Source organism: Lissotriton helveticus, chromosome 1_1, assembly GCF_964261635.1.
Source record: "Lissotriton helveticus chromosome 1_1, aLisHel1.1, whole genome shotgun sequence".
NCBI lineage: Eukaryota > Metazoa > Chordata > Amphibia > Caudata > Salamandridae > Lissotriton > Lissotriton helveticus.
The window spans coordinates 769,930,382-769,942,730 of NC_136057.1; the positions used below are offsets into that span (position 1 = coordinate 769,930,382).

Genomic DNA, 12,349 nt, shown 5'->3' on the forward strand with positions numbered 1-12,349 from the left:
TATGAATTTCTAAAGATTAAATGCAAAAACAGTGCTTAGAAGGCAGGCTGACCGTGATGGAGTGCCCTATGCAGGTCCCCCCATTGCCAGATTGAGAACCCAAAGCAGCCCTGAAAATGTTGTTGGACCAGCCACTCTGTGGGGGAGGGGGTTGGCGGAGTAAAAGTGTGAAGCACTGATGCTTTTGTTACTGGGACCAATATTGCTGCACCACTGCAAAACTGTCCCCTAGTAACAAAACTGACCCCCACAACTGTAAAACCAGCCCTCGCCCTTCCAGCCTCCTTGAGAAACGCCTGATGTCCGCTACAGCCAGTCCGGCCCTGGGTCCCACTAAGAAATTACGTTTAATGGAGCAAAGCGTCAATGCTGAGAGCACAATCTTTTCCATGAATTTAGGTCATCATTGAGCTTTGTTTCTGTGAAGCCAATGTGTCGTCGATAAGCCATGTAGAACCGCTGTCTTCGAACAGCCTCTGTGTCGGTGTGGAAGGGCAATGCATCAATTCCGATCGGCACGAAGATGACGATGCATTTGTTTTGTCGCAAAACCACTGCAGACCCCACTCCTGATGCCCAGAACTTGGAGAGGGCACCTTAGGCAAGGGTAGAACTCACAGAAGGCAGAGTGCAGCGAACCAGCAGAATTGTATTAAGTCTTTTGAGTCCCTGAGACTTCAGAGAACATGAAGCAAGCCAACAAGGCCTTGGAGATTACTTGGAGGTAAAGCAGAGTCCAGCTCTCCTTCAGCAGAGTCGGAGAGCAGCAGACAGCAGCAGGGCAATGAGGTTCCGTGGTTTTCGGGACCGGACTCCATTTTGTTTGCGTCGTTCGAAGACGCCATTTTGTGTTGCCCTCACGTAGGCCTAGGTGGTAAACGAACGAACGAAGTTGCATGGGCCTCCTTGTTCATGTAAGCATTAACAGGCCCTTTTCGACTTGCGAGTGAACTGCAAAGATGCTGACCCAGTCACCTGAAACTGACCCTTTGCGAAGCCAGTTTTCTCTAGTCGATCGTTGTCTGAATTGCTAATCAATGTTCAGGATATCGTTAACTTTTAGTTGCCTTGCACATATCTTATCCTACTCAACATCTGAATTGTTTCTTTCCTTACGACCTTTCATTAGATGGGTAGTGCTTTTCAATTATGGGTTTGTCCGGCTTGTGGTAATCGAATTTGGGACAGTCCTAATAATTAACTTGTGGGTTGGTACGATGTAAAGTGAGCTTTTTGGAATGTAATAATGTATGTGAAATGTATTTCATTGGTCAGAATTTGCCGCAGTGGGTGTGCATTCGTAATTAATTGAAAATCGCATAAAAAGAGATGTCTTGCTCTACGAAAGTTGAGCAGTCTCCTGAGTTGTACACCGTGTTGTATTGCTTGGTTTACTGTTACTAGCTGCAGCTAATAAATTTGATCTCTGACGCCACCTAGAAGTATTCCGTGTCTCTGTAGTCCAAGACAGGGGAATCCGAAGACTTCGGGTGTGTCCCTGGCACCGCTGGGTTCTAAGAAAACCCGGTTCTTCAGCAACAAGTAGTACAAGCAGTCCTTTCAGAATAGCAGCCCAGTTGAGTCCTTTAAGCAGCACAGCAGTCCTTCTGACAGAGGTTCGGTTCAAGATCCATTGATTTTTGGGGGTCAGAGACAAAGAACATATACCCAAAAGTTCCTTTGATGTAGAGGGTTACTTCAAAGCAATTAAATCAAGTGCACTAGGATCCCTTTCAACTCAGCCCTGTCTGCCATGCTATCTGTGGGGGGTAATTCAGTGATTTGTGTGTGGACAGGGCATACCTATTAAAGTGTAAGTGTCAGTCCGTCTCATTATTCCCTGCCCAGGAATACCCATCAAAATGCAGATGAGTGCTCAGAATGCAGATGAGCCTCACCTTCCTGTGTTTGTGGCTGTCTAGAGGAAATGCGGAAAGTGCAGCTGTCACCCAGCCCAGACATGTATTGGTGACAGGCTGCAAAGCAAAACAGAGTTATAAGCACAGAGAAATGTCCACTTTCTAAAAGGGGTATTTTTTAAAACAGTAATGGTAAATACAACTTCACCAGTAAGGAGGATTTGTCATTGCCATTCCAAACATATGAAACATAAAACAGCTGTTCTTCTCTGGTCAGGAATTACAGCTTAAAAGTGCATTAAGGAATTCCCAACGTTAGTCTATGAGAGGAGTAGACCTCACAGTAGTGAAAAATGAAATTGGCTGTTTGTCACTAACAGGATATGAAAAACATACTGGTACATGTCCTACCTTTCATTTACAGAGCACCCTGCCCTTAGGGGTATCTATTGTCCACTTTAGGGGTGATGTAAGTGTAATAAAAGGGGAGTTTCGAGCTTGGCAAGTTGTTTCAAATACCAAGTTGAAGTGTCAGTAAACTGCACACCCAGTTCGTGCAGTGGCAGACCTGAGACAGGTTTGAAAGGCTACTTCTGTGGGTGGCACAATCGGTGGTGCAGGCTCACTAGTAGCATGTCATTTTCCGGCTATGGGTATGTGGTATACCACCTTACAAGAGACTTACAATTCAATTTCAAATTTTATTATGATTTGGAACTCCTTAGAGGTCCACATAAGGGAAAAATACAATATAAAGAGAATCATTTCACAAAAAATAAACGAATCATAGTAGTTACAATTACTGGAACACAAAGTGACACATTAATAAGCATGCCGATCTTCAAAAAATTTCTAAAAAACATTTGAAAAAGTTAAAAATATAATAACAGAATCTCTCATTAGGGGGATTATATAAGGCACACATAAAGGAATTCACATTTAGAATACCCATTTGCAAACATATATATCTTAGCCACTTGCTGCGATAGGGGCGCAGCACTGGGCATATCAGAAGTACATGTATTCGATCTTGAAAAGATTGATAACACAAATTGCATGTTGCAGATACTCCGTACCATTTAGACAAAAGATTGTTTAGGGGTAACAAATCTTGTCTCAGTAAAAACCAAAATCTCCTAATACTATGGGGTAAGTTCCAAGTGGCATAAGGTTGGGCGGATTTTCTTGCAAATGAATCAGTAAGTAGATTAACACCCTTCTTATCAGAAATAGCAGTAAAGTCTAATCTGTAACTAAGGTCCCAAGTGGCTTCCTTCAGGACAGACTTTAACTGGGATGCAGATAAAGAGAAGAGAGTACTCTCATCCAACTGCAGGAGGGATACGGCCTTTCTAAAATTGCTAACTATCAAGGAGTGTTCCCCTAAACCTCCCAAAAGTTCAGTCCTTAGAAGGAACCTCATGGTCCCCTCTTCTCCTCTGGCTATACTTGCGACCCAGCGCACCACAGCTGCCAAGCCCTGCACCCAGCTGCTGCGCAGACCGAACTCAAGTCTGCAAGCTGCCACGGAGCAGGCAGAACTGACTGAAGTAATACTTCTTAGCAATTTCCCCTCCACCTTATTTAAAAAATCCCAGTGCTTAAGATCAATTAATTCTAGGCCATATAGAAGGGTGGATGGGACCTTTGCCCTAAAGACCTCCAGTAAATGCGAAAAATGCCTTTTTCCCAACGCCGAATATAATGAATTTAAACTTCTTCCTTGGGCTAATGCCTTACGGACACTATTATCGGTGTGGGGTTTGGCACTTAAATTATCACAAATTACTTTTCCAAGAAAAACATAATTCTTTACAACCTCCAGTTTATCATTTCCCACAGACCAGGTAAAATTCTTAAATTTATGTTTTTTCCGGCCTGTGATGCACATAATTTTACTCTTACTGGCATTAATTTTTAGGAAATGAACAACTGCATACTGATGTAAAGCGAGGAGGCGTTTAGCAAGACCTTTGGGCATAAGATCCATTATTATGATGTCATCCGCATATAGCATACATGAGATATGTTTTCCGCCCAGTATTGGGGCTATCCCGTCACAAGAGGAGAGAGAAGCGGGTAAATCAGCAATATATAACGAAAAGAGTAGCGGAGCAAGCAAACAACCTTGCTTAAGACCATTACATGAAGGAATGATCTTGGAGAGCCCCCTGTCACCTCCTTGCAACACCTGGCACCAGGTGTCTGTGTGCAACAACTGAATCATATCTAATAGATATGGCGGCATTCCCAAGGCCGAGAGCTTTCTCCACAGCAGTGGACGGTCAACCTTGTCAAATGCTGTGGAGAAGTCAATAAAGGCCACGTAAACTCTTCCGCCACGTACCCCTATATATTTGTCCGTAATAGACTGAAGAGCGGAAAGATTGTCCAACGTTCCGTGGCCCTTACGAAACCCTACTTGTTCTAAGGGAAGGATTTGATTTAACGCCACCCAATCATTAATCAGCGATAATAGACATTTACAAAACACTTTCCCGATAGCGTCTAGAAGAGCTATTTGGCGATAATTGATAGGCAAGTTCTTATCACCTTTTTTAAACAACGGAACCAAAATGCTCCCCTTCCAGGATGCAGGAATATATTTTTTAAGGTAACAAATCCTAAAGAGAGGAAATAGGATTTTACTCCAGGCTACTGGATTTTGTTTTAAGACTGATATCGGGAGTTCATCAGGGCCCATGGCACCAGAAGAACGCATGTCTCTTATAGCTAATTCTATGGATAATTCTGAGGGGTATTCAGTTATAAGGGTGGTATTTTCCTCAATTCCCCTAAGTTTCACCTGCCGATCATTTTTTGCATACAGACTTAAAATGTAGTTGACCCAGGTTTGTTCGGAGATAGGGATTGGAGATGGGCGCACTCTAGAACCACATCCCTTCCCAATAAGGGTCCAGAATTGTCTAGAGTTCCCATGGACGGCGGCTTCACGCAATCCAATCCATAACAGGTCCTCTTTTTCTCTTTTCATTTTTTTCTTTAACCTGCACCTCCTCCTCTTGAGAAGAGATATTTTCTGGGATCTTTCTACTGCACCACCTAAATATTGTTCCCTCACCAGTTTGTTTATTTCCTTATTAAGGGAAACAACCGCTTTTGGGAGGGAATTTTTTTTCCTAATTAGGTTCGATTTTTTAACTGCGGAGATGACCTCCTTTATGAAAGCATCAAAAGAGCTCTCTTCCACCCCCTGCCAATTATTTAAATCGGACACAGTTTTTTCAAGGAGAGGTTCTAAATCCTTCATGGCTTTGTAATCCCAGAAGCATCTACCTGTTTTTTGAAAGGTGACCACCTCTCTGTCCAACACCCAGGTATCAGAATTGGGTGGCTCTAAAGAGAGCGTTAGTACAATAACATTATGGTCACTAAGGCTAGTGTCCATGACCACCAAATCCCTTAACAAAGAGAAAAAAGGTTGGTCAACAATTATATAATCTAAAATTGATTTGCTGTTGAAGGAGCTGTGAGTATAGTTTGCAGGGACATCAGAAGGGAGCCTACCATTAACTATGAGTCCCTCCGTACTATATAGTTCCTCAAGCAGCAATTTGCCCCGTTTATTTGTTTTTATATTATCTGGAAAAATGGTTTGGGGTATCAATAGGACCTCCTCTTTTTCTTTATTCCTGAATAATTCAAGACTATAATTGGACACTTTACAATTTAAGTCGCCAACTAACAAAAAATTAGAGAGAGGGACTGTTTTTTTTATTTGTCTAATAAAAACGAAAATTTGCTTCATCAAAGTGTTAAAAAAATCACCAGGCGGAATATAGGCATTAATTATAACAAGAGGGTGTCTCTCCCCAATTTTATCTAAATTAGAGAGGGTCACAGCCTGGAAAAGGTTACTGGGATCGATATAGTGAGAGAAACTCCACATAATTGTATTTGATAAAAGGCAAGCAATTCCCCCCTTTGCATGTCCTCTACTAGAGGGGGTTGCCGCCACCTCCAATACATAATAATCCTTCACTATGTTCAATTTATCAATACACCAAGTTTCCTGGATGCAAATGATATTAGCATTCAAGGAAAAAAGATAAGATAATTTTTCCGGATTATTATTAATGCCAGCTGCATTCCAGGAGATGACAGAAAAATTACTGCTAAAGGTGAGAGAACAGTCTAGGGTTATCCGTCACCTTAGTCACCAGGGCACCGGGTAACCAATTCCATTGCTGGTCATTCTCGGGTAAGCCTCTATTTATTGTTTTAGGGGAAGGAATGGGATGCGTTACTATCCTTTTTGATTTTGACACTCGAATTTTTAAGTCATCAAAAGGTTGAGAAAGACCAACCGAACTCAATCCCCTAAGAGGACCATTCGCAATGAGATTGTCACCACTAGTAGCTATAAATGGTACCACATCAATCCCCTGGCTCTGGAAAAGTTCAGCTTTATTTAGTATTAGATTCACTATCAGATTTGAATAGAACCTTACCCTAGTTAAAGACGTGGGTCCAGATCCCAATAGTGTTACTAAGTCAATGTCGCTAGATTTAATTAAATTTAGTCCCTCGATATCCTTACAACAATTCAACAGAAAAGATCTGTTCAAACTTAAATCGATATCGAATAATGGGACAAAATCCAAAATCAAAGAATCAGTACGGAGTTCCGTGACTTTATGAGCCGTATTTTGGCCCCCAATTGCCCCCTCTAATCGAGTACGGAAAGAGGGTGCAGAAGGATTTAAAGAAGTGGGAGCCACCAAGGCAGAACATCTTTCTTCTTCGACTAAACGAAGGGTCATAGATTTTTCTGTTCCTAGACCCTGATCTGTTAGATTTGATTTTGAACAATTCATAATGATATCATCAGAATTAACGGAGAGCCCCAAGAAATCAGAGGATGGCCTAATTGGATCAAGCTTCAAAAATATCTTATCCTTGTTCTTGTTCTTATCGTCTTCAACCTCAACAGAGGGGGACTTGAAGGAAACTTTGGGATTCTCAAAGAGAATTTGTCTCTGTCTCCTTTTTTTAAATCTGCGGAGAGACTTCCTCTTTTTCCCCCCCTTAGGTTTTACATGATTATCGGCTTTTTCCTCCAATTCCAACCCCTTAGGTTCAAGATCGAAAATAGGATATAATGCCACTTCGGCAATAGCATTGGGAATGACCAAATTATTTTCCTCAGCAACAATACCTGGAATGGAATCGCTTATACAATTATAAGCAGAAGATTTCAATGTGGGACACGCGTCCTTCACTACCGGAGCCACCGGCATATTCTCACTCAACAAACAAGGTGTATTAGTTCGAACATTATTAGGAGGTGTTAACGGAGAAGAGTCTGGGCCACAGCTCCTTTCACAGGTCTTACGTAATAAAGCCTTTAAAATTTGAGTAACAGAGTCCAATACGCAATCCGAGCTACCCACGAATTTATTAAGTAGCATAAGAATAGAGGATAGCAACTGTTCCAATGAAAGTAAGAATTCTGAAATGGGTTTCTCGGAATATTTCAAACTAGGATCATTAATAACCTCAATCCCAGTTATATTGAGCAATGGACTTGAAGACATGTTTGTTTTAAATGAGGGATCAGGTGAATTGGGAGAAGGAGTACTGCTAAAAAGGTGGAGGCCAGAAGGAGTAGCGCCCATAGGGGACTTTACAACATCTGATAATGCCCTAGGGACATCAACCAAATAACGTTTGCACAACACGGGGTCAATAATCAGAGACTGTGAATCTTCATTTATATCCACCCTCGACTTAGAGATGGACAAAGACCCATTGTGCAAAACATCATCAAACGTTAATACAGTCTTAGAGTTTCTGGGATTAACTGGGCTAGAGATTAAACATTTCTCATTCTCCTGAGATACAGACGTGATAGGTGGAAAACCCCCAGAAATACATGCGCTAGGACCGGGAGTTCCCAGTTCTAACTCCTTCGGTTGACTAGCCAAAGATGGAATAGGGGTTGAGACCAGGGAGATGCTCTTATCAGGTGCGATGTTTTCCTGAGGAATACCATCCAACGCTTTCTCCCAAAGCTGAAAAATCTGGGCTTGACCTTTCAACTGAATCGTTGCAATATTCTTATTACGAAGGGGGTTTGATCTGGTCTTAGCTGTAGATCTTCCCCCCAACACTCTTCCAGATCTCAACTTTTTGGCAGTCATACTACAGCTAAGATCAAACTATAAAAATAGATAATATACAGTATAAATACGCAGGTAATGTACAGATAAAAATGGATACTAACTAATCGCTCAGGCGAACAATGAGAGGCATGTATAGAATCACTAAATAAACAGTAATTGCCTACTATGACAAACAATCAATGCAATAAACGAATATAATATATTATAATAGAAATTAGAGAGTGGGCCCAGCCCAGCCTACTTCAGCCCACTGAGGGCCACAGAGGGCCCGCTCTTAGTCCGGTCTTCGTCCGCGCGCGTCCCGCGTTCGCGTATACCAATTAGTTCTTATAGGAGGGAGAAAAGGAGCGGGAAGAGGCACCAGGTGCGCGCGATGGACAAGCGCTAGCACCTCTGGTCCTCGCAGTCCCGCTCCCGCTCCAAGCGTGGGACGCTTCACACCCTGTGTCCAGGCAATGAAAATACACCAAGGAGCACACAAGCTCCTAGCTCCTTGAAAACTAGCGTCTCTGGGCAAACAGTCCTCGCAATCAGGGAACGACGCTTAGGAAAATGCTGGCAGGCTCTGTGAACAAGCAGGCAGGAACGAGCGGCACCCGCGGAGCGGGGGCCGCGAGAGGTGAAGTAGCCTGCAGAAAGGGGGCGGGAAGAGGCACCAGGTGCGCGCGATGGACAAGCGCTAGCACCTCTGGTCCTCGCAGTCCCGCTCCCGCTCCAAGCGTGGGACGCTTCACACCCTGTGTCCAGGCAATGAAAATACACCAAGGAGCACACAAGCTCCTAGCTCCTTGAAAACTAGCGTCTCTGGGCAAACAGTCCTCGCAATCAGGGAACGACGCTTAGGAAAATGCTGGCAGGCTCTGTGAACAAGCAGGCAGGAACGAGCGGCACCCGCGGAGCGGGGGCCGCGAGAGGTGAAGTAGCCTGCAGAAAGGGGGCGGGAAGAGGCACCAGGTGCGCGCGATGGACAAGCGCTAGCACCTCTGGTCCTCGCAGTCCCGCTCCCGCTCCAAGCGTGGGACGCTTCACACCCTGTGTCCAGGCAATGAAAATACACCAAGGAGCACACAAGCTCCTAGCTCCTTGAAAACTAGCGTCTCTGGGCAAACAGTCCTCGCAATCAGGGAACGACGCTTAGGAAAATGCTGGCAGGCTCTGTGAACAAGCAGGCAGGAACGAGCGGCACCCGCGGAGCGGGGGCCGCGAGAGGTGAAGTAGCCTGCAGAAAGGGGGCGGGAAGAGGCACCAGGTGCGCGCGATGGACAAGCGCTAGCACCTCTGGTCCTCGCAGTCCCGCTCCCGCTCCAAGCGTGGGACGCTTCACACCCTGTGTCCAGGCAATGAAAATACACCAAGGAGCACACAAGCTCCTAGCTCCTTGAAAACTAGCGTCTCTGGGCAAACAGTCCTCGCAATCAGGGAACGACGCTTAGGAAAATGCTGGCAGGCTCTGTGAACAAGCAGGCAGGAACGAGCGGCACCCGCGGAGCGGGGGCCGCGAGAGGTGAAGTAGCCTGCAGAAAGGGGGCGGGAAGAGGCACCAGGTGCGCGCGATGGACAAGCGCTAGCACCTCTGGTCCTCGCAGTCCCGCTCCCGCTCCAAGCGTGGGACGCTTCACACCCTGTGTCCAGGCAATGAAAATACACCAAGGAGCACACAAGCTCCTAGCTCCTTGAAAACTAGCGTCTCTGGGCAAACAGTCCTCGCAATCAGGGAACGACGCTTAGGAAAATGCTGGCAGGCTCTGTGAACAAGCAGGCAGGAACGAGCGGCACCCGCGGAGCGGGGGCCGCGAGAGGTGAAGTAGCCTGCAGAAAGGGGGCGGGAAGAGGCACCAGGTGCGCGCGATGGACAAGCGCTAGCACCTCTGGTCCTCGCAGTCCCGCTCCCGCTCCAAGCGTGGGACGCTTCACACCCTGTGTCCAGGCAATGAAAATACACCAAGGAGCACACAAGCTCCTAGCTCCTTGAAAACTAGCGTCTCTGGGCAAACAGTCCTCGCAATCAGGGAACGACGCTTAGGAAAATGCTGGCAGGCTCTGTGAACAAGCAGGCAGGAACGAGCGGACTTACAAGTAAATCAAATATGCCAAAAGGCTATAAACCAATCATAAAATGTTTAGAGAGGAGAGCACATGCACTTCAGCGCTGGGCAGCAGTGGTAAAGTGCCCAGAGTCCTAAAGTCAACAAAAATAAGGTCTGTAAAAGAGGAGGAGGAAGGCTAAAACTTTGGGGTGACCCTTCAGAGAGGGGATATTTTCCAACTCCCCCTCTCACTCTTAGCTACTCCTCTGAGTCTCCGTAATCTCCTTGTCCACCTCAATATCACATCAGTTGCGATGATTAGCCTTAATGCCTTAATGTATTTTGGAAGATAATGCTTGCTACACCTCATTTGGTCTATCCTTTGATTTGGGTGCCAAGAGAGTTCTCTGTTTTGAGCTAATCACAGAATGCGCCTGAGAAAACTATATTACACTTGCTACCTCACAATACTCTGTTTGATAGATGCACTGACTACACGAGCACTCGTCTGGTGAGACCCTGCTGTTTATCTCCATGAGATATCAATGCAATATTTCACGTTCAGATTGTAAACTCAAGTTCCACTATACCCGTTCCTCTCATTACCTGTGTTAAATTGGACGACTACTCAATATCTGGTTGAAGCCCCAATGTACAATATATATGTCCTATTACTTTATTACTGATATACTACACAAGGCTCTCTCTCTCTCCTGGCTTTGTGTGCGCTATACCAGCTGCAAAGTATAGAAATAAAGATGATGGATGTTTGACCAGTTCTGGCGGCTGTGCTGTTCTAGACTTACTTAAAACAGAGGTCAAAATTGCTATTTCCTCTTCAAAGCAGGCACGGTTTCCCCATTAATACAATTTAAAATAAACATTAGAATATTAAATGTTAATGCCAATTGTGATTTGCAAGAGCCACTCCTATTTACTGAGTTTTGGTTACTGAAGTGTGCAAGCATGTATGTGTATATGATCATGAAAGCGTGTTTCCTCAATGCTTATGTCAGTAACATGTTCTCACTTCCTTTTTTCGATATTCTAGGCACGGACTAGGGAGGCTTTCGTCCAGGATCGCTATGGGAAGTTCAACCTGAGCGACCCCTTTCTGGCTCTCCAGCGAGACTATGAGGCAGGTGGTGAAAAACAGAAAAGACCCATCTGTACCAACCCCATATCCATCTTGGAAATAGTCATGGCTCACTGTAGGAAGATGCAGGAGAGAATGTCTTTACAATTGGCTGCTGCTGAACGAAGGCAAAGAAAGGTACTGAATGCGAAAGTCCCATAATTATTAGTTTTGATTGCTTTACATGAAACAATAACCTTAATTAGCATCTTTTTCTGTTCTCTAGATAAATCTATTTATCAAATTGCTAACATTTCGATGTTAGCAGTTTTTTCTTTTGTGAGCATCCCACTGCTAATAAGCCATGAAGTTTGATGTCATTCTCTTTGTTGTGGAATTCTGAATATTGTTTACAGAGCTTCTTCAAGTTTTCCCGCACGTTTACCCCCAGTACGTTTTGCGGATTTGATTCGACGAAAATTGTTGGTTCTACTGTTTTTACTACAAACTCTGGAGTTCCAGTCTATTTGAAAACATCAATTTGTGCAGGAATAGGCGGATGCAAGATGATACAGAATCGTATAGATCTAGAGTTGTAAATTACACAATTACTGTACTCTTCACATGGTACCACTTACATTTTGCATTTTTACCCATGGCCGGCTTTAGAGCTGGTGGTGCCCTGTGCGACAATGTTTGTTGGCGCCCCCCCCCCCCATGACCACCTCCATCACGGATTCTCCCACCACCACCCTTTAACAGTGCCCAAGACTCCATAACCACTCTCTCTCGCTGATGAATATGTAGCGCCACTCATACCAGTGTAGGGTGTCAGAGCACTTTGCATCACAAACACTACACAGAGACAATCAATCATATGTGTGTAACTCAGCGTATAGGAAATGTTACTTAAGACAGAGGACTACAAGGTGTAGGAATCGCATGTTTTCAATACTGGTAGACAGTATAGTTTAATAGTGCTTGGTCTAGAGAAGCACACACTCAGAATTCAAAAAGGAACACCATAATTGGGCGTTCTCTTTAATAATGAGAATAGATTTCTGCCCAAATTCATTCTTTTTGCAACATTTATCTTTGCTCAAATCTATGCTTTTCAGCGTGCATACAGTTCTTTGATAAAAATGAATAGTACAGTTACAAAGTGCATAGAATGTAAATAGGTCAATAGGTTACTGCTGTTAAAAGAGACATCCTTTTGTTACTTGCAATGTATAAGTTCAA

The 12,349-nt window shown here is 44.2% G+C and overlaps 1 protein-coding gene across 2 annotated transcripts in view; it reads left to right on the top strand.

Annotated features, from left to right (window-relative positions):
- The window catches only part of CTTNBP2 (cortactin binding protein 2), a 671,065-nt gene that overhangs the window by 272,262 nt on the left and 386,454 nt on the right, over positions 1 to 12,349 (top strand). For both annotated transcript variants that reach the window (XR_013606931.1, XM_078674334.1), the window contains exon 3: positions 11,084 to 11,305. Coding sequence is in view for 1 of the 2 variants with exons in the window: in XM_078674334.1 (XP_078530460.1) it covers positions 11,084 to 11,305 (222 nt within the window). In the remaining variant the exon portion in view is untranslated. The remainder of the gene's footprint in view (positions 1 to 11,083; positions 11,306 to 12,349) is intronic.